The sequence below is a fragment of the Varanus komodoensis genome, unplaced genomic scaffold, assembly GCF_004798865.1.
Source record: "Varanus komodoensis strain SLA01 unplaced genomic scaffold, ASM479886v1 scaffold5, whole genome shotgun sequence".
Taxonomy (NCBI): Eukaryota; Metazoa; Chordata; class Lepidosauria; order Squamata; family Varanidae; genus Varanus; species Varanus komodoensis.
The window spans coordinates 38,068,944-38,091,377 of NW_025336087.1; the positions used below are offsets into that span (position 1 = coordinate 38,068,944).

At 42.7% G+C, this 22,434-nt stretch overlaps 1 protein-coding gene across 5 annotated transcripts in view; it reads left to right on the forward strand.

Moving 5' to 3' along the window:
- The first annotated feature begins 2,440 nt into the window (after positions 1-2,440).
- Positions 2,441-22,434, forward strand: part of SPTLC1 (serine palmitoyltransferase long chain base subunit 1) — a 43,598-nt gene continuing 23,604 nt past the window's right edge. For 2 of the 5 annotated variants that reach the window (XM_044446050.1, XM_044446049.1), the window contains exons 1-6: positions 2,441-2,522; positions 5,589-5,696; positions 8,443-8,537; positions 13,514-13,607; positions 15,448-15,520; positions 21,384-21,516. In XM_044446050.1, the coding sequence (XP_044301985.1) occupies positions 2,457-2,522; positions 5,589-5,696; positions 8,443-8,537; positions 13,514-13,607; positions 15,448-15,520; positions 21,384-21,516 (569 nt within the window). In that variant the 5' untranslated portion in view covers positions 2,441-2,456. Of the gene's footprint in view, positions 2,523-5,588; positions 5,697-8,442; positions 8,538-13,513; positions 13,608-15,447; positions 15,521-17,220; positions 20,313-21,383; positions 21,517-22,434 lie in introns of those variants that run through there. The other 3 variants (XM_044446053.1, XM_044446054.1, XM_044446052.1) reach the window with 3 other exon arrangements.

Consider the following 22,434-nt stretch of genomic DNA (forward strand, 5'->3'; position numbering starts at 1 on the left):
CCTCAGCTATTTGTAAAGCTTCCTCAGACAGCCATTTTGCTTTCTTGCATTTATTTTTTCTTTGGGATGGTTTTAGTTCCTGCCTCCTATACAATGTTGCAAGCCTTCATCCATAGTTCTTCAGACACTCTGTTTATCAGATCTAATTCCTCAAAGCTATTTGTCACCTCCACTGTATATTCATCAGGGATATTATTTAGGTCATACCAGAGTGGCCTAGTGCTTTTCCCTACTTTCTTCAATTTAAGCCTGAATTTTGCAACGAGAAGCTCATGATCTGAGCCACAGTTGGCTCCTGGTCTAGTTTTGACTGACTGTATAGAGCTTCTCCATCTTTGGCTGCAGAGCACATAGTCAATCTGATTTCTGTGTTGACCATCTGGTGAGGTCCATGTGTAATGGGGATGTCCATGAGTCATCTCTTGGGTTGTTGGAAAAGAGTGCTTGCTATGACCAGTGTGCTCTCTTGACAAAATTCTGCCAGCCTGTGCCCTGCTTCATTTTTGTACTCCAAGGTCAAACTTGCCTGTTATTCTGGTTATCTTTTGACTTCCTCCTTTAGCATTCCAATCCAAAAAACGTAGATGCTAGTTAGCTGTTATGCAGCACCCTTTTCTGGAAAGCAGAAGCAAGAATGAGAGCGGTTGAAAGTTCCTCTTTATCCCTTATTGCACAGTTGATTCTCCTGCAAATCCTTTCATGCTAAGGTCATGTGCCCTACATTATAGAGGATGGCCTTATATTTGAATAGCTCTCAAGAAACCATCTTTTATTCGTAGGTCTGTTCGGCCCAAGTCCTGTGATGTTTGGTATGCTTTTATGTTTTTAAAGTATCCTAATTTGTACATAATTTGTACATATTCCTGAGAGCTAATAGAACAGTTTATAGAAGCCATAAATAAATATGGTTTAAAGGAGAAAAGGGAGATGGGTAAGAGCAGGGGCATTAGTGTGCCCATCACTAGATTAGAGCCAGTCTTCTAGACCCACTACAGTGAGATGCATTTCATTTCTATGCAAAATAAAATACTTCCAAATGTGTGGTTATACATACAAATTAGCATTTATAGGATGCACTTCCTCTTGTGGGGTCATGCACAAATAGTTACCTGTTTTATGCTGAGGATTGTCTGCTGGAATTGGAGCCTGATTTACAATACTGCCAAATTTACAAACTAAATGTTTCATTATAAAGCTTGCTATTTTTTCTTTTATTTAATTCCAGACATGGGGTTGTGGTATTGCAGTTTTTCCCCATTCTGAAAGGTTGAAATTCCTCTCCCAAGGCTTTGTTACTGGCCCTGTGAGCTTTAGCTTACAATAAACATGTGGGTATTCTGGATCTTTGGAGCCCTGCCCGCTCTTGGAATGAAGGCACCAAGACTTTCTTCAAAATAGCCTTCAGCCCTCAAGCTGAAAGAGTTTCAACATTCCCGACTGAAAAATCCAGTCCACTTTCCTGCCAGTTCCTAATTATTTCCGGTTGTTTCACACCTCACCTAATTAAATTTTAGCTTGTCAGATGCTAAACTGATAGAACTGATGTGACTGTCTTCGGGAGCTTTTGCACGTTCCTTGCCGCAAAGGTTACAGCAACTCGTGCTAAGCTTGACTAACTGTGGAAAGTTGTGAATAGCGCCACCGGTCTGATCTCTCCCAAAAACGTCTCTCCTAGAGACTTTTGAACTAGCGCGTTAGTATTATTACTATTATATTGCATTTCTAACCCACGATATTACTGCCGGCTCCCCATAGGGGAGCGTGAAAAAAAGTTTTAGAAATCTACTAGTCAGCAGAACTAAAGACCAGGGGCTACAAAAGAGACAGGTATAACCCAGAAGCAAGTATTAACGGGATTGCTTGCTTCTTGTTCATACCTCTTTGAACGGGGTGATACTAAGCACGTGACCTTTGCAGTCAATTCCACTGCGTACAATGAGGCTTTATTCCCAAGTACACGTGTATAAGACGAGAAATAACCATAGGCTCGTAAATTCTGTTCCAGAAGGGAGCTCCATCAGGTCTGGCGGCACCTTGAAGACTAACGCGCATAGCGTGAAATTTCCCATTTCAGCAGCAGCATGGAGTGCAGCATATGCGATGGGCGGCCGTGGAAGAAGAACGGTAAACAGTAAGAAAATGAAATGCAAAAACGGTCATTCACTTATAGCTGATAAGAAAAACACCGTGGAAAAATGCAGGTGGAAATCACAGGAGGGGTTCGCCTTTTCCCTGTTAAATATGCACAGTCCCGAGTCTCACTTAACCGTGCAAGCGAAATCCGCTCCTTAAACCCGGACTCGCCGCGCTCCCGCCCGCCACACGAACGCAAACCAGGCGGCCACGCGCTGCGCAAAGGGGGCGCTCGGCTTCCGCCACGACGTGCTCCCCTCCCACCGTTGAGGACGCCGCGTGACGTCGCCGCGCACGCCGGGACCCGGAAGCAGCTCGAGGCGATGGCGGCGGCGGAGGGCGCTGGGCAGCAGTGGGTGCTTGTGGAGATGGTCCAGGCCTTCTATGAGGTGAGGGGCGCGGGCTCAGGCCCTGGGGCGCGCTGAGCGGAGCGTCTGGGGGAGCGGGAGGGAAGCCCTGGTGTTCCTGAGGGAAGGGTGGAAATAGGGAGGTGAGGGGGAAGGAGAAGGAGAAGGCAAGGAGGCGGCAGGCGGTATTTGGGTTGGGGTAGGAGGCAGGATCCAGAGTGGGTGATTCGCGTCCTTCCTTCTCAGTGCTCGGGAACTGCGGGAACGGAAGAGGAAGAGGTCGAACACCTGTAAGGATGTTTTAGAGGTTTTGGGACGGTGGGTGGTGTGGATCTCGTGTTTGTCTAGCTTCGGCTCCATTCGTTTCAGCCGGTCTAAGCTAAGAAGGCCTAAAATGGGATGCAGTGCACTGTAAGGAATCGTCTTGTCTGGCTAGTGCGAGGTGTGTAGTGTGGGTGTGTATGTACCCACCCTCCTACGTATGCACAGGAAGGGAGAAAGGAAAGAGGAAAACAGCAAGTGCAGCTTATGGTGAGGAGGAAGCATTTTGTGCATTTAAATTTTGAGCATTTATTTATTTTATTTATTTAAAACTTTTGTATGCCGTCCCTTATGCCTTGGCATCTCGGGACAGCTCACAATCCATAAAATTGAAATACAGTAAAATCACATGTATAAATAACATAATTCAATAAAAATTTACATAAAGGACAAAATCAAAGCAACTGTTTGACACAATTAAAATAGTAATTTTTTAAAATAGTGATTAAATAAAAAGGTTTTGACCTGGCGCCGAAAAGAATATAAACTTGGCGCCAGATGCATCTCTCCAGGGAACACATTCCATAATCTGGGCGCCACCGCAGAGAAGGCCCTACTCTGGGTAGTTGTTCTTTTTATCTCCTTTAAAGAGGGCTCCCAGAGCAAAGCCTCTCCCGCAGATCTTAAGTGGGCGGGAGGGCATGTAAGGGAAGAGGTGCTCCTTTAGGTATCCTGGTCCCAAGCCGTTCAGGGCTTTATAGGTTTAAAACCAGCACCTTGAATTGGACTTCATTTGTAAGCCAGTGTAGCTGGTAGAGGACCGGTGTTATGTGAGAATAACGACCGGTCCCCATCAGAAACCTGGTAGCTCTGTTCTGTACCAGCTGAAGTATCCAGACTTTCTTAAAGGGCAGCCCCACATAGAGCACATTACAATAATCCAACCGGGAGGTTACCAGAGCATGAATCACCATTGCTAAGCAGTGCTTGTCCAGGTAAGGATGCAGCTGGTGGATCAGCCAAAGCTGTAGGAAAGCACTCCTTGCCACCGCCACCACCTGAGATTCCAGTGACAGCTCTGGGTCAAGGAGCACTCCCAAGCTGCGGACCCTGTCCTTTAGAGGGAATGCTATCCCATCCAGGACAAGGTCAAAGTCACTTACCTGACACCGCGATCCGCCCACCAACAGGACTTCCGTCTTATCTGGAATGAGGCTCAGTTTATTGGCCCTCATCCAGCCCATTACCTTGGCCAGGCACTGGTTCAGCACAGCTACCACCTCACCTGGAGTAGATGTAAATGAGAGTTAGAGCTGGGTGTCATCAGCATACTGGTGATACCGCAGCCCAAACCTCCTAATGACCTCTCCCAGCGGTTTCATGTAGATGTTGAAAAGCATGGGGGACAAAACAGAGCCCTGCAGAACCCCATGGCACAACTGCCATGGTGCAGAGCTATAGTAACCCAGCACCACCTTCTAGTGTTGGCCAGCCAGGTAGGAGCAGAACCACTGTCAAGCAGAGCCTCCTACTCCTAGCCTGGCCAGCCTATCCAGAAGGATACCATGATCAATGGTATCAAAAACCGCTGAGAGGTCCAGGAGAACCAACAGGGACGTACTCCCCCTGTCCCTCTACCTGCACAGGTCTTCATACAGGGCGACCAAGACAGTGCCATAACCAGGTCTGAAACTGGACTGAAATGGGTCCAGATAATCTCTTTCGTCCAAGAGTGCCTGGAGTTGTCCCACCACCACCCGCTCTAACTTCTTGCGCAGAAACGGGATGTTGGCCACTGGTCTAAAATTGGCGGCCACTTCTGGGCCCAGGGATGCCTTCCTCAGGATAGGCTGATCACCGCCTCCTTCAAGGGGGTAGGGTCCCGGCTGCTCCCTCAGTCAGGCGTTGACAACCTCCCGGACCCAGGGACCAATCCCGTAACGGGTTTCTTTAAGTAGCCAAGAGGGGCAAGGGTCCAGGAGACAGGTGGTAGAACGTACCATTCCAAGCACCTTGTCCACATCATCAGGCTGCAATAACTGAAACTCATCCAATAATGATGGACCAGACAGCGCTCTGGACACCTCCTGTGCTGGATTCAAATCAACTATGGAGTGCAGATCACGGCAAATCTGTGCGACTTTTTCCCTAAAGTGCTGGGCAAAGTCGTCACAGTGGGCTGCCAAAGGTGCAACCACTGCCTTCTCCTGGCCAGAATGTATCAGGCCTCACACCACTCAAAAAAGCTCCACTGGACAGCACTGTGAGGAAGCAATGGAAGTGGAGAAGAACTGCTGGAGAACAGATATTTGATCTTTCTTGTGAATTCCATTGCTCTGCTTTGAAAGCTCTTGTATTGCTGCCTTCAGGTAGTGCTCTCTGAATAATGCCAATATATGTTTTCTCTCCCTCCTGCCCCAACAAAGCTACCTTTTTATTTTTGTTTTGGGGGAAGGAAAACATCCTGATCGCATCCAACCAAACTTTGAGAATGACACGAAGATGTATGCCAAGTCAAAATATGTCTGACCCAGCACTGAATTAAGTGTGACTTCCTGTTGAGTAAACATATATAGGCTTTAAGTTATATATCAGTTCGTAGTGCTAACTCTTTCATGTGTTTAGTGTTAGCCTTGGTTATTGTCTAGAATCCTTTGCTAAAATAGTCCTGCAGTATGGAGTTATTTTCTGCAGGCAAAGGACCTGTAGACAAAGAACACTTTAACGTTATTCTATATTTTAGTTCATTTTCTGTGCAGAAATACTTAACTTAGCAGGTTCTCCTTGAAAGATAGAGGTCTTAAAAGAATTACTAATATACAGCAATTTTTGTTGTTTAATTTCTAGGCTCCAGCTTACCATCTTATTTTGGAAGGTTTCCTGATTCTATGGATAATCCGATTGCTTTTCTCCAAAACATACAAGCTTCAGGAACGATCTGACCTCACACCTAAGGTTTGATGCTTTAAAGCACTCTTCATATACATCACTGCTGCAACGAAGAACTAATGGTTAATATACTTGTTGGCTGTAATGCTTTTAAAAAGAACTCATTATTATAATGAGGACATAATAGGACATATAAATCTCATTCTATTTCAGTGGGACTTCACAATGTTACATTGTAGTTAATTATGGCCTTTGTTGGATTATTTTACATTATTGACAGCATAGGTTTGTGAAAGTTTCTGTGTATAAGGTAGGAGAGGGATTGCAGCTGGAAGTCTACATCCTCCCTTACAACATGAGTTGCTGATTAGGAAGCTCCTCTCCCCCACCTTATCCTGCTTTGGATTCAATCGTGAAATAGTTCATATTTCATATGACATTCATGTTTAGGGATATGACATTAAAATAAAAATTACTGCTTCCTCTGTGGCATAAATATTTGTATCATATTGGTTATTCTTTCAAAGTGGTAAGCTAGGAGTGGAGATAGTACATTCAGTCATTGATAATTGGTGGTTGATAAATCATAGAATAGATTGGTGTTGGAAGGCCATCGGTCCAGTGTTGAACATCTATGTGTTATAGTTAGTGACAGGCATTTTGTCTTTTTAAAAAGTCATCTAAGCTCATGGCTATCAACACATCTTGTGGTATAAACTATGAGAGATAGGAAGTTCAAAAAAGATGTATTTTCTTCAGTTGGATTCTAAGCATCAGCTTCAGTTGGATACTTCTAAGCATCTTCTTGAACCACTGTTCAAGCTGTTTCAAACATTCTTGAATGAAATGGATTATCTAGCTCCATTTCAGTGAGGTTTCAGAAACTGCCTCGATCACCCTGTGGGATTACCTTTTCTGGGAGAGATGGGGGAGTAGGATGTGACACTGCTGATTTTCCTGCACTGCTCAGTGGTTTTTGATACCATTGATCATGGTATCCTTTTGAGAAAGCTGGCAGGATTGGGAGCAGGATGCACAGTTTAGTGGTGGTTCTGCTCCTACCTGTCCAGCCAATTCCAGATGGTGGCACTGAGGGAATATTGCTCTACCATGGAGTACTGCTCTATTTTATCTCCCAAGCTCTTCAACATCTATGTGAAACTACTGGGAAAGGTCATCTGGAGGTATAAGCTGAAGTGTCACCAATATGTAGATGAAACTCAGTTCTACCCCTCTTTTTCATGAAACCCAGTTGATGCAGTGACTATTTTGAATCAGTGCCTTGGTCTGGTAATGGACTGGATAATGGCCAAAACAGTGAGACCCAGTCCGGACAAGATGGAAGTACTGTTGGTAGGTGGTTCATCTGTCCAGTTGGGAAATATTCAGTCTGTCCTCGATGGGGTTGCAGTCCCCCTAAAGGAAAGGGTTTGTAGTCTGGGGGTGCTTCTAGATACTGGAGTAACAGGTGAGCTCTGTTACAGGTTAGGCTGTCCAGATATGATCATATATCTGGACAGGCTGAGCTTCACAACAGTGACCTACACTCTGGTAACCTCTCATTTGGGCTATGGTCCAGAAACTTCATTTGATTCTAAATGAGCAGTGAGGCTGCTAATTGGAACTGGTCAACACAAACACATTAAGCCAGTCCTCTATCAATTTTATTGGTTACCAGTTGAAGTCTAGACCTGATTCAAAGTGCTCACATTAACCTTTACAGTCCTAAATTGTTCAGGTCAAGGCTATATGAAGGAACACCTCCTCCTATGTGTGCCTGCTCAATCCCTGAGATCATTGCTGGAGGTCCCTCTCATAGAGCCCCTTCAAGGGAAGCAAGGAGGCTGGCCACTAGGACAAGGGACTTCTTGGTTGTGGCACCCCATTTGTAGAATTGATTCCCCAAAGAGGTGTGCCTGGTGCTCTCTGTTCCTTTTGGCACCAGATGAAACATTTTTATTTACGCAGTATTTTTACACTTAGAGCATAAGTGCTGTATTTATTTTTCTTCATTACCTAAACTGCTTCTAGTTTTGACAAAGTGGAAGGGACTACAATCTCCAGAGTGTTCTTTCGTATGGCTCGGGAAGCTGTTTGTTCTTTTGTAGAATGCATAATAATGACTACTTTCTTAAAAGTGAAATAGAGTAAAGTATAATATGTGTTGTGGTTGCAGCAGGAACAGAATATGAATAATTGATGGTTTCATTGCCTATTGCACTTATCAGGTCATTTCTGAGTTTTTGCCAAGCTTGTATGCTTTTCTTTGTCCTCTGTTTAAAACAATATTAAGCAGGTTAGAAAGTGACCGTGTGTATTATAATATTGTAAAGCTGAAATGAAGCTTTTGCTAGGAGATGGAGCTGTGTTAATCAAATTTGTGGCAGCTTCAATTAAATGATCTTGCTTAGCGCCTCTCTAAAGAGAAGTGCATAACCTTCACAACCACCCCACATCTTTAAACAGCTGTAACATATTTGGAGAAAAAAAAAGATATTTGCTGCATAGTCAAATACTTTGTGTTATGCTTCTTTGTAGTATAAAGGCTCTAGTAAAAACCAGTATGTTGAAATTGCTATAGAACCAGTTGGTATATGTAATATGTGAATTACAAGGAGACTCTAATTAAATGAATGATACAAAGTGTTCTCTTGTTCTTTTAAATAAACATGATTGATTCATTTATCTATCCTGGTTACCTCTAACTTGCAAGTAATTTATAAAACATGTATAGATGTCACCTTAGATCAGTCTTCATCATTTCTCATTGCACAGCTAATAAAGTTCAATATTTTGGCTTCTGTTATTTTAGGAAAAGGAAGAACTGATTGAAGAATGGCAGCCAGAGCCCCTTGTTCCTCCTGTATCAAAAGACCATCCTGCTCTCAACTACAATGTTGTTTCAGGGTAAAACTTAAAAGAAGGAATTTTATGTTTGGCTTAACATACTTTGCATACTTATATCAAAGTCTGTCTCATTGATTTCAAAGGCATTTACATTCTAATAAGTGTGGTTAGTACTGTGGCCTTGATAAATTTCAAGGCTCATTATGGTTTGTTCTCTTGCAAATGTTCAGGTTTTTGTTACAGCATGTATTGAAATTTGGATGTGCTATTGAGTTCTGGAATACTGGAATCAACAAGAGGGGCACATGGTTTGTGCCAAACTGCTTGATTAAGAGATAGTAGGTAATTGTCGAATTTGTCCAGAAACTTCATGAAGATTTTAACTGGTTAAGCTGAGGAAGTTTCAGTGTGGAAGAAACAAATCAATTCAAGGTATTAATGAATTAAAAATAAAGCACTTAAATTTAATAGCAGTGAAAAGTTGATGTATTCTACCCAATAAAATTACTTGCTGTTTATTCATAAAGAAGCATTGAAATTTGATCAGTAAAGGAAGGTGACTAATTTGGTGTTCCTCTGAACATCTTGTGAATTATCAATGGAGTCAGTTTACATCACTGTTGTTACTCACCTGTGAATCTCTGCATCATCTTATTTCTGGATTGGCCTCTCTTACTGTCAATAATTGACAGTGAGTTCTTGAGCAACTAATGATTTGTCCAGTGTTTGAATTTATTGTTCCCATCTTCTATATGGATACTTGAGTAACAGTATTTGCAATTAGTGTGCTGTATCATAGATTTTAATAAGGCACTATGTGAACATGAAGCACACAATTCTTTTGGAATTGTGCAATCTTCAAAGATATTACAATGTGAGTTGAATTGCTCTAATAGATAGCTAGGCTCCTCTTAATGTCTGAAAATGCCATACAAGGGTGAGACAGATTTAACCCAGAAAAGTTAAATTCTTACAAGTGTTATATAGTCTTTTAGAAGAAATTGGGTGAGTAGCAATAGTGGTAGCAAAATAAAACAAAATTACCTGTGTTATCTTGTGGAATTCATTGTTCATGTGTGAGTTATAACAAATGGCTGTATTAGCTTTCAGTCACAGGCTAAAACTGATCCTTTTGTGGATCAATAACTGCTTAAAGCATTGGAATTAGAGAAGGAAATGCAACAAGTCATGTAGAGTGATAGAATCTTTCAGAGAGATCTTGGGAATGTGCTCTTTAGCTTCATAAATGCATGGGGGGTTAATATTGAAGTAGAAAAATGTGCAGACCACACCAAATTACTCAGTATGGTGAAAATCCAAGCAGACTATGAAGAGGTCCAAAAATATTTCTTCAGATCTGATGAATGGGCATCAATAACAAATAAAGATTGTTGTCAGTGTAACATTGAGACAGGCATATAAAGTGCTGAGCACTGAAGTGGCAGTGACTAATAACACCAGAGTAGATAGATGGTGATAGCACAGTGAAAATTTCAGCTTCCTACACAGTAGCAGTAGAAAAAGGTAAATTTCATGCTAGGAATTACTAACAAACAGCTAGTTATATTTATATATACTTAATCTGCACCTGCAATTCAGATACATTTTGCAGGTTATCAAAGAGCAGAAAGGGGCAGTGAAAAATACCAAGGGGCTGCTGTGTTCTCTTAATGGGGAAAGGCACATCAGGAAGGGATGAATGTTTGGGGATGGGATGGATTGGCTAGGAAAAAAATGCACTTAAGTGGGGGAGCATAATAGATTTATAACCTGTGGTATGATTTGAGGTGAATAGCTAAATATTTTCTTCCCCTCTTGGGATGTTACAATCCAATCATTGAAATTGCCTTAAATCTACTGTCAGTCCAATGTGCTTGTTGTGATGGCCATTGGCTTATATGCGAGCCAAACTCAGAAAAAAATAGATCTGCCAATGCATATTCTCCATGGCAATGGAATAGTAGCCTCTGAATACTTTTTGCTAGATGGCAAACAGCAGGAAGGGGCTTTTGCTGTCCTGCCCTATTTGAAGGTTTGGCAGCTTCATGACATGAGAACAGCATGCTGGACTAGATGAACATTCAGTCTGAGTCAGAAAGACATTTCACTGTTATTTTGGTTTATTCTATTTACTCAGGTCCAAAAAATTGGTAGGCTAATTCTTCAGTGTTTTAAGTTTTAAGCATATCTTAGAGTGAAGACTTTGGGTCTGCTGTTGAAGGGATTGGACAGTATAAAGGTGCATTTATTCACTGTGGGAAATTTCACTTTTGCTTTTGCTAATGACTTCTTAAACACACTAAAATTTATTGTGTGGTACATTAAACTTTTTTTTTACCGCATAATTTTCACTGCTTGCGGCATAATACTGTTAGGTGGCCTTTAGGAAATAGTAAAGCTATATTTCCTTTCCATATACATATACAGATGAAGCTTATATTCTTCTATATAAAATCAGTTTCCCAAAAATTAGAGGTACAGCTTAAAAAAAGCAATGACTTGATATCAGTAGTAATGTAGTTGGCTGTGAATCTCAATGGACAGTTTCCTGTGGCTTTTTAATTTTGGGCTTCAACTTACTCTGGGCCTCTGCTTTGCCAGACAACTGATTAGTCTTAGGAGGAGGTCCTAAGTAACCTCTTCCCTCTTATTCTTTCTGCTGGTATTCCAAAAGCACTGAGGAGAGCAGAACAGGGAGGGCAGATGCCCAAAAATGCCCAAGAAGCAATTGCAAGTTGCTATCAGAGCACCTTGCTACTGAATCTGGCAGAGAAGGGCTGCTTCCTAATCCCTGTCAGAATGAAGCACACATTTTAACCCCATCCTCAGTCACTCACTTTGGAGTCCGGGATGAAGGTGCATTTCTTAGGCTTTTTCCAAGTAAACCTAGGAGAACACTCCCCCCCCCCCCGCCCTTGTTTGTCATGGAGCTTACTCAGCAGCCACCATGGCAAGCAGTTGGAGAACAGTTGTGCTTCATCCCCCCTCTGTTGCTGTGACCACCCCTGGATCATGGCAGAAGGCAAAGAGGAGGAGTGTTCTGCTGGGTCTCTGTTGCAGGGCACCCAACAGAACATGACCTTGCTGCCTGCCGCCACAGCCTCTGAGCAGCCAGTGTGTCAGGTGGGGCAGGGGACACACAGCAGCGTCCATTGCATGCAGGTCCTCAAGCGCCATATGAGGCTTGTGGAGACGGTGCATGGTAGGCATGAGCATCCCCACTGCACACTGCCTAGACTTTGGACAGGGAAGTGGTGTGGGCAAATGGGGCTTTGGGAAGTGGTGTGGAGGAGCAGCAGCAAGGCCAGTGCTGGTTGCCCACAGTGCCACACAGGCAGCTTGAAGGGCCCTCAGCAGAGCTGCTTGGCCAGAACTGCAAGTCCTGCTGCTGCTTTTGCTGAGCGGCTCTGTAGCTTTGGGGCATCACCTGGGGCTGTTGTGTCATCTGAGTACAGACAGCTTGGCAGGCCAGATGTGGCTGAGAAGCCCTGCAACGTGCCATGGCTTGTTGTGGTGACTTCATAGCCACAAAGAAGCCCCCTTGTGAGAGGGTGGAGGCAGTCAGGTTCAGATAACACGCTAAGCTGCACGCTACACTGCAGTGGCTTAGTGCATCATGCAGAGCTAGTCAGTATCTGCTTGTGATACTAAGATTTCACTGTGAAAACATACTGACTTATATTAATAGCAAAAGCAACAAATAATCGTAACTAAAGTTATTTTTAATTTTATTTTTAGGTTTTGTCAAACCCCGCCCCCACCAAACTCCCCACCCCCATCTCCATAGTTGGGTAATTAGATGGAAAACTGCTTGTGGGGGACAGTATACTACAGCACAAATTTTAAAAGCTAGGACTAATCCATAGTTCTTCAGCTATAATTCCATTGACCTTTTAACATTGGATAGGTCATCCTTTATATAGCATCTTTACTATTTACAGCTGTTGGGAGCTGGGCTCCCTCTTTTCCTTTCAAACAACACACAGTTCTTTGTCAAAAACCCACTCTATTTCCAATATATAGCCAGCAAATTAATGACCAGCGGAGGAAGAGCCTCTGAGTGTGCATGACTCTGAGCAGACTGGTTCATTGAATCCAAACTTGAAACTTTTTCTGAGAACCCTCCTTTTCAGTAACCCTGGTCTCCTCCTCTCTGGTCTGCCTCTCTAGGGAAGGCCTAACTTCCTAGATCTACACAGGCCCTCTAGTTGGGTAGCCCTAATGTCCTGATGCCATGTCATGGGGTCAGGGAATTGGACCAGGCTCCTCTTGCACCGCTCCCATGTCCACTTCCTACACTTCCAAACCCTGTTGGTTCCCAAGGTCTGCTTGAACACCTGGAGACAGCAACCTTGAGATACACTCGCTTTCCCCCACCATCTCTATGTCCTTGTTTCCCAGTCCTCATAGTTCTCCTCTGAAGATGTTCAGAGACAGAAGTGATTGGACGGACTAGAAAAATCCTAAATAAATAAATAAAAAGAGTTGATGCCACCCTAGCTGTGGAAAGTGCCTCAGGGAAACTGCCTCTTTCATTCCCAACTGCGGCACTATCTTCCACACCTGGTCAAGTAAGAAAAGACAACCTAAGAAATGGTCTACAAGTAGAATCATCCAATCTCTACTAAAAAGTTATATTTGGTTTTCTAATACTTATTTATTTAAAGCTTTTGGAGACCATCCATCTACTGGCGTCTCGGGTAATACCTGCTATGCAATTTCTTTCCACAACAAGATGTATGTGTAATTAACTCAGCAGTCCTCCTACCAACCTGTTGAAATAGGGATTTTAATAAAATATAAATCAAAGGCTCTGTATAGAATCAGGCACGTATTCATCAGGACCCCCTTTAATTGAAAATTAGGTTTACTTAGGCCAGCTGCAGTTAGTTAACCAGATTTTCGATTTCTTTTATTGTTTTATGTACATGTGTGACTCCAAGGCTATACAAAATTGAACAGAGCACTCCTCACAGAAACATATGAAATATCATGACTATTATTAAGCAAAACAATGTTGTGTTCTCATTTTTAAGGCCTCCAACACATAAAATTACCGTGAATGGCAAGGAATGCATAAACTTCGCATCATTTAACTTCCTTGGGCTTTTGGATAATGACAGGCTTAAGGTAAGTCTCCATAGCTGTGGAAATGGACCTATTGTGTCAAAAGATTGGTTCAGACGTAACCTTTTTTTATTAAGCCAGAAATGCTCATAGTTCACAGCTCTTCTTTGTATGCTACCGTTGTGTGTTATATTTACTTTAAATTGGGAGTGGAAGCTTTTTTTTTTTTTGGCAAGACAGCAGTTCCTTCAGGCTAATATCTTCTGTTAAATTCCATATATCTAGAGGAGCTTATTTGGGTTAATAGGCATGAGAAACAGTTTATGTGCTTTGAAAGATGCGGGCTCAGTCCTTTCAGGCACAGTGGCTCCATGTTGGTAGTGGGCTAGAATCATAGCCAAATTGGATGGAACCTCTTCTTTCTCTGTGTCTTCCAGCCTAGTCAGTAAGTTCAAAGTCCTGTTGCTAGAGTTCTGGGCTGAACTCTTACAAAGGATTTTTGAAAGTAGATTGCCATAAATCATAGTGCTGTTGTATCCCGAACTAGGAGACATGTGGCAAATTACTTCTGTTTAAAGTGCAGTTATAGCAGTGTGTATGCATTTCCCAGGCAATCAGTCTTCTAAGTACTGAACCCAGACCTCCTTAGGTTCTCAGATGCAAGCTGCATCCAGAGTCTTCAGAATGTTCTCAGGATCCTTGCTTATGGGAAAGCTGTGTTGGGTTTTATTCATTATATTTATATCTTGCCTTTTTTCCTTCAAGGATCCCAAGACAGCTTATCTAATTTTGATTCTCCTCCTCATTTTTATCATCACAACCCTGTGAGGCAGGTTAGACTAACAGGCAGTGACTAATAGGCAGTGACTAGCCATCCTGTGAGTTTCATGGCCAAGTGGGGACTAGATCTTTTGAGTCTCAGTCTAACCATTGTGCTACACTGTTAATATGTACTAAGTACAGTGGAACCTCGGCTCACGAACGCCTTGGCTCACTAACAAATCGGGTCATGAACAAAAATTACTGAAAAATTTTTACTTGGATCACGAACACCGCTTTGGGTGGCGACCAAGATCGCAGCCACCCCCCACCCCCCCGTGGGGAGATGGCCCCGATCGCAGTTCCATTCGTGCAGGGAAGGCGTCCGTGGTCAGAGGCGTGCGGCTGCACTGAAGACGGGTGCAGCAAAGCAGAGCCGCGAATCCGCTTGTCATCCGTGCAGCCGCATGCCTCTGATCACAGATTGCAGTTGCTTTTGTGCCGGGAAGGCGTCCGTGATCAGAGGCGCGCGGCTGCAGGAAAGACAGGAGCAGCAAAGCAGAGCCGCGGGGAGATGGCTGAGATTCTGCCTGTCTTTCCTGCAGGAGCGCGCCTCTGATCAGGCACACCTTCCCTGCATGAATGGAACTGCGATCGAGGCCATCTCCCCACCCCAGCGCACCGTTTGCACCCATCTCTCCCTCCCCCAGTGCGCCCGCGATCACGCCCGTCTTTCCCCTCCACCCCGCAGCGCGCCGGGAGGACGGGCGCCTGCAGGGATGATGGGCACCTGCAGGGATGATGGGTGTGATCTCAGTCATGCTGGGGGTGGCAGGGAGATGGCCACGCTTGGGGTGGGGTGGGGGGAGATGACCGCGATCTTTGTTGTTGTCACTTTGCAAAAAAATCACATTTTTCTGATTTAAAAAATGGTTACAGAACAGATTAAGCTTATTTACATTGAACCTTATGTGGAAATGACTTGGCTCACAACCAGAATCCTGGAACGGATTAAGTTCGTGAGCCAAGATATCACTGTAGAATATAGAAACATCAATACAACAGTGCTGAACAGTATAGTAATGATCTCATTTCTACTTAGAATTTCACTTAACATGACTTCTTCTGTTATGTTTCTTTAAAGAATGCAGCTAAGGTATCGTTGGCAAAATATGGTGTTGGTTCTTGTGGCCCTAGAGGGTTTTATGGAACCTTTGGTAAGTATAGCATGTCTTCTAGTACAGTGTTAGAAATGTTAATTTATGTGAAAGAATGGGCAGCCCTGCTGATGCATTCCTAATTTAGATGAATTGGTATGCAGGCAGGGTGCAGTACCCTCCCTGTGCATGGCACTGGAGAGCAGGAGGAGGCTGCTCTTTTCCACCTGTAGAGACTGCATAATGTATTGTGGTTCATACGCTGGCAGTGTGTGTGGCCTGAGCCATCACACAATTTTTCGCAAGTTCTTTGCACCTCATACTGTTTCTATCTCAAGAATATTGGAGGAGAGGAAAGGAATGAATGGAGTGCTGGGGATTAACCTCTTATCTATAGCCATCCAGTCACATATAGGTGGATGTGGATGGGATGGACGGATGGATGGGGATGCAGAAAGATGGAATAGGATGTATGTCACACAGTCCTTATCCCCGTTCATCCATATGTCAGATACTGTCATCCCCATCCACCCATCCAAGCAATGAAGTCAAAGAGTGAGGCTCTAGTCTTCTTTTTCCCTGTTGAGCAACACAGAGGGAGAAGGCTTAACCCTTCCCTTCCTGCAATCCTATCCTTAATAGTTGGGAGAGGAAAAAGCAATTTTCATGAAGTTCATTTTCATCTATCTCCTATTGCTCACCTGATTTGAAGTGTTGCCTGCGGGTAAAGTTGATCTTTCTGTGTAGTCCTACATACATTTTCTTGCTGAGCAGCAAGGGATGCCCCCTTTTCCCACTGCTCAGTCAAGGGAGCAGTGGGAAAATACAGCCTGTCAAGTGTGGGCTGTTAGACCAGCAGGAAGACTGACCCTGACCCAAAGAGCTCATAATCTTAACAGTGACACAGGTGAAAGAAGAGAGATCAGAGGGAGATGAAGCTGAGGGTAAGTGGGTGAACTGAAAGGTTGTACAGTAAATTCAGTTTAGATTTGCTTCCAGAATGTAATTTGGTTGTAGAATTTGATGTTGATATGCTGTATCCTTACTGAGCACTGTCTTACTCTTGTTCTAAGCATGGTACTGAGGATTCATCCCCAGCACCCTCTCATTTGTTTATGTGGCTGTGAAAATGTCATGTAGGAAGAACTGGCTGAGGTAAAGTGAAGATTCAAATACTTCACTTCAAGCCAAGATTGAGCTGTTTCTTTCAAAGAGCCACAAGAGGGCAGTCTGATTTCTGGATGAAACACTTGGTTGTGAACAAGGTAACACAGATACTGCCAACATGCTTTATCTGTGTAGTAATCAAGTGGTTTGAAGCAAAGGATTTTTGTAATACAAATCCTGCTATGAAACCTCCACGTCTGTGTTCAATCACAGGGTTGTGATGATGGTGTTTCGCATTCCTCTTCCATCACCACAGAGTGCTATATCGATGGCAACAGAGTGAACTGAAACATTCACTTTATCTTCCCAATAGGCAGCCTGACTTTTTGGAAGTGATAGACCGTCTGGAATTTTTACCCAGAAGATTAAAAATGGTTTCCATGGGGCTATTAAAGACTGCTTGTGTTTCAGAAGGGAAACTATTATCAGTGGCAGTTTTTACTTGAGGTTTAATAGCTTGCTATATAAAAAGTATTTCTTCTGTGCCTTCTCTTTTTTCTTAACCACTGGATGGTAATAAAGCTATTCTTCTTTTTTCTCTTTCCTTTTCCCTTTTTCTTTCTCTTTTTTCCCCTTCCCCTTCCCTTTGGAAGATAGCATTATGGTGAAATTTTGTCTCTGACCGTAACACTGTTTTGACTAGATCTCCATCAAGATAATCTAACTTTAAAGTCATATGGTTCTGTGCATGGGTGAATGAAATCCTACTATGCTGAACAAGCAGCTGCTATTTTAAATATGTCTGCTAGCTTCTCAGCTTCTGCTGCACCCTTATCTGAACCCTGGGGAAAAGCTGTCAGGAGTTGGGAAGCATCTGGTTTGGGTCACATCATCCCTAGTGGATGAAGGGAAGGAAGTTTCAGATTGCCCAAGTTTAGGAGGGGAGGAAATTAACAACAAAGTTACAGTAAGCCATGATAACTATTGGAGAGGTCTAAGTGCCAGAACAAAGGTTGCATATGGGTGGAGAGGTATACTGTGATTAGGTGTTTCCATGCAAATGCTAGAAGCTTGAAGCCCAAAATGAGAGAGCTAAGCACCTGGTGATAAAGGAGAAGCTAGATATTACTGGGCATTACGGAAACCTGGTGGAGTGAAAAATCAGTAGGATTCAGTCATCTCTAGATATAAACTGTATAGAAAGACAAGGAAAGGCATGCCGAAAGAGGTATTGCCCTCTGTGGTAAGGTGTAGAGCCCAGCAGACTTGATAAACTAAAGTGTGAAGACTCATCTACAGAAGCAATATGGATGAACACTCCTGGCTCCAAAACTAACCTAGCCATAGGAGTATGCTGTTGTCCTCCAGACCAGAATGCTCAGGGTGATCTTGAGGTAGGAAAGAAAATCAAGGTGGCCTCCAGCAAGGACCGTACTGTAATAATGGGGGACTTCACCTATGTACACATTGACAGAGAAGTTAAATTTCTCAGAGTCCTAAATGGTTGTGCTATAGAGCAGTTGGTTGTGGAGCCAACCAGACGGGAGGCAGCCAAGGATTTAGTCCTAGGTGGGGTTGCCCAGAACACAGTACAGGATGTAAATGTTGTTGATTCAACATGGAACAGTGACCACGGTGTTAAAAGTTTTAATATACAGTTAGGTGGAGACTGCTAAAGAGAGCAAATATAGTTGCATTTGACTTCAAAAGAAGAATCCTCTCCAAAATGAGGGAACTGGTAAAGAAGAAGCTGAAGAGGGGAATCAAGAAGTTTAAATCACTGTTGTAGATTACTCAAAAACACTATAATAGAGCACAGATAATATACATATACAAGTGAGGAAAGTTAAAGTCCAGAAAATCACCAGCATGAATGGAGTCAGTGAAGCTATTAGGGAAAAGAAAGCCTTCAAAAAACGGAAGTGTTGCCCAAGTTAAAAACAAAAACAGAAGGGGCCGCAAATGAGTACAAGGGGGGTGCAAGTAGGCAATCACACCAGCAAGGAAACAGTTTGAGGAACATATCGATAACAAGATCAAGGCCAACAAGAAAGAATGTTTTAAATATATTGAAAGAAAGGAGCAGTTGGACCATGGACAATAACATAATTAAAGGAGCCCTAAGGGAAGAGATTGCAGAGAAGCTGAATTATTTTTTCCATCGGTCTTCAGAGGATGCAAAGCAGATACCTGTTCCTGAGGTTATATTATGGGAAGAGAATCTGAGGAATTAAGGCAGGTAGTAGTGACAGAAAATGAAATTTTCATCTTTTTTTGACAAAGTCAACAAGTCACGTGGTCCAGATGGTATCCATCCTAAAGTTTTCAAAGAAAAAAAAAGTAAAGGTTCCTCCTGCACCAGTGTGCTAGTTGTGTCCAACTGGGGCAGTGCTCATCTCCATTTCTAAGCCAAAGAGCCAGTGTTACTCGAAGATACTTCTGTGGTCATGTGGCCGGTATGACTAGACACTTTCGCGCACGGAACACTGTTACCTTCCCACCAAAGTGGTACCTATTTATCTACTTAGATGTGTGTGATTTTGAACTGCTAGGTTGGCAGAAGCTGGAACGAGTAACAGGAGATAACTTCATTACATGGCACTAGGGATTTGAACTGCTGACCTTCCAGTTGATAAGCGCAGCATCTTTACATGCTGGTCCACCACACCCCTTCCTCAAAGAATACAAACATGAAATTGTTGACTTTCTTACCAAAATATGTTGCTGAAATCAGCTCTTGTATCAAAGAACTGGATAATGGCCAATGTAACACCAATTTTTAGAAAGGGATCAGGGAAATTACAGGCCAGTTAGTTTGATTTCTGTTCAGGATGAACTGCTGGAAAACCTTACTGAAGATAGAATGTGTACACACACAAAGGAATGAGCTCTGCTAGGAAAAAAATCAGTATGGCTTTCGCAAGGGGATGTCTTGTCTCACTAAACTATTAGAGTTCTTTGAGAGTGTCAGTAAGCACACAGACAGGGCCAATCCGGGTAACATTGTTTACTCGGACTTCTAAAAGGCTTTTGACAAAGTCCCTCACCAAAGGCTCCTGAGCCAAACTAAGCAGTCATGGAATAAAAGTGGGGTGAGAGGTGGGGACAGATTACTCTTATGGATCACTAATTGGTTAAAGAATAAAAGACAGAGGGTGGGAATAAATAGGAGTTTCTCCCAGTGGAGAAATATAACCAGTGCAGATTCTGAGGGTTCTGCATTGGGACCAGGGCTTTTCAACCTATTCATAAATGAACTGGAGCTAGGAGTAAGTGATGAGGTAGCCATATTTGCTGATGACATGACTAAAGTATTTAGGGTGATTTAACCGGAAGGGATTGTGAGGCGTTCCAAAGGGATCTCTCTAAGCCAGAAGAATGGTCATTAAAATGGCTGATGGGATCTGAGCTAGCAATGACTGAGTTAGAAAGAGTTCTTGGGGTATTAGTGGATAACTCTGTGAAAATGTCAGCCCAGTACACAGCTGATGTGAAGAAGGCAAACTTCATGCTAGGCATAATTAGAAGTGGAATAGAAAATAGAACTGCCAAAATCTGACTTTCCTTATACACATCTTTGGTGTAACTGCACTTGGAATATTGTGTTCCGTTCTGGTCCCTTTACAAGAAAGAAGACATTGTTGAGTTGGAAAAAGTACAGGCAACAAAAATGATCAAGGGCCTGGAGCGACTCCCTTAGGAGGAGTAACTGCAATGACTGGGGCTGTTCAACTTAGGAAAAAAGGCAAGTAAGGGAAAATAGAGATGTTTAACATAATGCATGGTGTGGCGAAAGTAGAGAGGGAGACATTTTTCTCCCTCTGCCATAACACATTTGAGGTACAGTGGCTACAAGTAAAAGAGTCTCACGGCTTAGTGCCTCACTCCTGTCATTTTTACTTAGAAGGAGAGTTGGGTGGCATGCATGGTCGTTCCATTTTCTGTCCTGCTTACTGAGCTTGTTACCATTAGCCCATGCTGGCAGTGGGGTGCAGGTGGAGTGGGGGTGGCGGAGTGATAGTGAGCTCTGTAAAACCCCTCTGTGTGCAGGCACTTGTGTATTGGTGCTCTACTGGACTGAACCCTGTGTTTCATAATAGGGGTAATGTTCATTCACTTTTTCTCATCACCATTGCAATTACATTTTTGATTGGCAGCTAATATTTATTGGGTCATTTGTGAAGTAGTGTTCAATATTTAAGACAATGTATTTTTCTGAAAGAGAAGTTCCATAGAATAAGGAATTAAGGGGCTGGGGGTAGGACAGGAGGGTGGTTGTGAATGTGGAAAAAATTCCTGAATGGTGGGGGGAAATGTTATATAGGAGTAAGCGTCTGCAGAAGAGATTTAACTACAATGATTACTTGGTTGGTTCTTCCAGCTTTGACCAGCTTAGGGAATTGGACTTGAAGTGTACTATGTTAATATTGTACTAAGAAAGTTCCCTTAGCTTCTGAACAACCCTTTCAAATATTGTACTGTTGATTCCCTCAGTTCATATTTTCCTAACAGCAGGCATGTTTTAGTAATCTTTCTTTCTTGAAGATTTCTGATAGGTATATCAGTATGTCTGAATCACACTGAAAATATTAGTGTCCTTTTAAGGTAATGCAATCCCACTCTGAAGTGAGTTACTCTGTGCCTGCTAGAATGAAAGGTTATCCATCATTCTTTTCTCCTTTTTTAATATTATCTAGAAAAATGTGGTGCACTGTTAATTTCACATTTTCAATACTTTGGGTGGATTTTTCATGGTGTTTATGACATTGAGCATTTGTGATTCTTCATAAATGCATGAACTGCTCTTTTCAAACAGATGTACATTTGGAATTGGAGGGACGACTTGCCAAATTTATGAGGACTGAAGAAGCCATCATATATTCCTATGGATTTGCTACAATTGCCAGTGCCATTCCTGCATATTCAAAACGAGGAGACATTGTCTTTGTGTATGTAATCTTCCTCTTCTCAGTACTTCAGGGAAAACTTTCTAGAGAGTGTTTTTCACAGAACCTTTATGGTATGTCTCCTATTTTTTGAAAGGTTGAGATCTTTTTAGCAAAATAATGTATTTCTAGCTGTATCATTCCACAAGCAATCTTATTTATTTGTTATATTCTGCCTTTCCTCTGAGGAGCACAAGGCAGCATATGTGGTCTTCTTCCTCCCCATTTTATCCTCACAAGATGGCGTAGGCTAAGAGTCAGTGACTGGCCAAAATCATGCAGTGAGCTTCAGACAAGTTCATATTCCAGTATTTATAGCATTTGTATTCTTGAGCATAGACCATGGAATCCTTCTGGCAGCAGTCAGTAACAATTCTTCTGACTGTAGCAACAGGAAAAATTTCCAGTGCAGTTGTCACCATTCCTGCTATATCAGTGCTTGGCCTGGTTTTGTTAATGTGCATATACATTTTATTCATGCACACGCATATCAAGGAATCATAGACTCCTGTGCAGATAGTGTTTTGCTTGAAGAGCTGAATTTCACCCATTGCCACCAAGAAAATAAGTTTCTGTAAAACTAAGCAATAGAATTTTTTCTCTGACCACAAGGGAGTGCCGTCTTGGGCTTGAGTCAAGCTTTCATGTGATAGATTTCCACCATTGGTGAAAGTGTAATTATGAACATTATACGAACATTATACTTACTCGTACATGTTTAAGCGGACACCATGTGTCTTTTCCAAATACCTCTGCACCCAGAAGTACGTTAAGAAATGGACACGTGAGGTAGACTGTGCAGTGACACATTGGAACAGCTTACATAATCGTGGTAGCACTGTTTATAGTGACTGCTGTCTCAGAAATTGTTGTCAACAGCTGCTGGCAGGTTACAGTGGGAAAGAAATCAGTTGCTGATTG